The sequence below is a fragment of the Talaromyces marneffei genome, chromosome 3 (assembly GCF_009556855.1).
Source record: "Talaromyces marneffei chromosome 3, complete sequence".
Lineage (NCBI taxonomy): Eukaryota > Fungi > Ascomycota > Eurotiomycetes > Eurotiales > Trichocomaceae > Talaromyces > Talaromyces marneffei.
In genome coordinates this window covers 2,251,440-2,253,627 of record NC_072350.1, presented here as the reverse complement: position 1 = coordinate 2,253,627, position 2,188 = coordinate 2,251,440, and the positions used below count along the sequence as shown (strand labels likewise).

Here is a 2,188-nt window from a genome sequence, read left to right as displayed (position 1 = left end):
GCAATACTCTCTCAATTATTGCAACAACACTCTCGTTCAACTATCGCGTCCACTTACACGTACGCGCGCAGGAATCTACAGTATATTTCTATTTATGCTTACATCGCTCTGACACTCCTGTTGTCTTATTGTCACCGCCATCTATTACGACGTTATTGATCTCTCCTACACCAACAGAAGAACATTCAAGACTTAACGGCATACTGATATCAATATACGTACTCATCCTATCTGTACCAGGCATTCACGCCTGTTTCCTCTGTTGCTATTCATGAATTTGAGTTCTACTTATCGACTATCCCCTTTGCGCCTGCTTATCTTCCTGCTGTGTCTCCATCGACTGCACCCAAACCCCTCCACTAGGTTTTACCGCGTGACGCAGCTAAAGATCTAGGCGCCTCAATCACGATTTCTGGGAGGTTTTTGTCTATTTTACGATTCATTGTCTTTCCTTTGTCTCAAAAGTCGGTTGCCGCCTGTGTACCGTCGTTTGTTTCTGGTCCGCTTGTCACACCCCTAGAACCGATATCTTCAGATTATTCTCTTCAGCTTGTCCGGAACCGCATCTAATCGAGCTTGGTCACTCATCGTCTCTACCCATGAGTACCGGGACATGTCGGATCAACATGGCCGAGATTGGACGGAGGAGGAGAAGGTAGGCCTTATCAATGCTTCTGTTCCGTGGTTGCTTCTACCTAATGTTTGCCGGAGTGACTTTTTTCCCGGAGACATGCATAGGAGGTTGAGGTGGCCCTAGCAATGTATATGCTGACATGTAACGGTTCCCAGTATGCTCTGCTCACTGTGATATTAAGAAACTCCGGCGTGCCTTCAACGTCTCTCTTTGGCATCTTTCGACAGTTCAATGTTTCACCACCATGGCCAGATATGCCATTGCCGCCAGGTACGATGAATGAAGCTTTGATCTTATCTAGCACCGAGTTACTATGAACATAGATAAAATTATAGGGCAATGCTGACTATGTCGCAGGCCGCTCCCTAAACGAATGTCGACAACAATTCGAATCAATGTGGCAGACGCATCAGTCCCAACCGTCCTACCGTCAACCAGAGCCATGGCAAGGCCCTCTTCCACCAGCTGCATTTCCCGCCATGAATCCCGGCCCGTCGCATGCGGCTCCTCATCAAGCCCCTCATGAACCATTCGGATCACGAAAAAGGCCGTTCTACCCACCAGAGAGGCCCTCGACGTACCCACGCATCCAACCACGGCCCCCGCTTGGTGGCGGTCCATTCAGCAGCGAAAGTGGCTCACCAGTGCCGACATCTCCAGGCTGGACGGAGGGTGTTCCAGGAAAAAGTGCGGAGCCTCCTAGAAAACGAGGTCGGCCGAGCAAAGCAGAATCGGAACGACGCAAAGCAGAGGCGGAAGCCCGAGGCGAGAGTTACCCCCCGCCGCGACGCAGGACATCGATGGGAAAGTTGCCGGCTACGCCTTCAGGCGCAGCTAGCGCTACAAGCGATGGTTCAATGGTATCACCAATGCAGACAGCACAAACACCGGAAATGCCGAAGCACGAACAACCACTAGAGACTGTGACAAAAGATGTATCGACAGACCAAGCTAATCGTGCGAGCCCGCTTGCCTCCGAAGCACCAGATACAGATCCCGTAAGAGGGATAATTAGGTCCCAAGCCAACCAAGACCGAAGGCTTCCACTACCGCATGAATTTGGTGCAAGAACTTCACCCCATGATCCAATATATTCTCAAGCTAGAGCTTTAGAACATCCGTATCATAGCCTGTCCACATCGCGACCGGAGGAGAATGCCACGCAACCAACGGCGGCACGTCAAATCATCCAACATTCGGAAGCGGTACCTAGTTCTGGCGGAGGGTACCTGCCAGCAATATCTCATTCAGCAGGAACGACGACTTGAAAAGACTCGGAATTGCACTTTGAATCCGTGTCATGAGTATGATGGTTGTGACACCCTGACAAATTTTAGACACCTTTGTGTTTTGTTTTATTTTTTCTTCTCTTATTTTTTTTCCGACAAAAAAGAGATGTCTTTTATTTTATTGTTGATTGCCCGTTTAATGTGGCCCACGAAAGCGTGAAAGGAATGGAAATCGTTTTGCGACAAGTATGTTTATGGTCTTACAATGGTCCAATCCAAGACCTGAAAAAGACAGATCATCTACGCCGTCTCAAGCGATACGATA

At 49.0% G+C, this 2,188-nt stretch overlaps 1 protein-coding gene across 1 annotated transcript; it reads left to right on the top strand.

The window, feature by feature from the left end:
- Positions 1–613: 613 nt before the first annotated feature.
- On the top strand, positions 614–1,902 carry EYB26_004563 (uncharacterized protein; the record flags this gene model as incomplete). The annotated part of the gene is made up of 3 exons (XM_054263854.1): positions 614–655; positions 790–904; positions 992–1,902. 3 exons carry the CDS (start codon positions 614–616, stop codon positions 1,900–1,902), a joined length of 1,068 nt encoding a protein of 355 aa, XP_054119829.1.
- Positions 1,903–2,188: the final 286 nt, after the last annotated feature.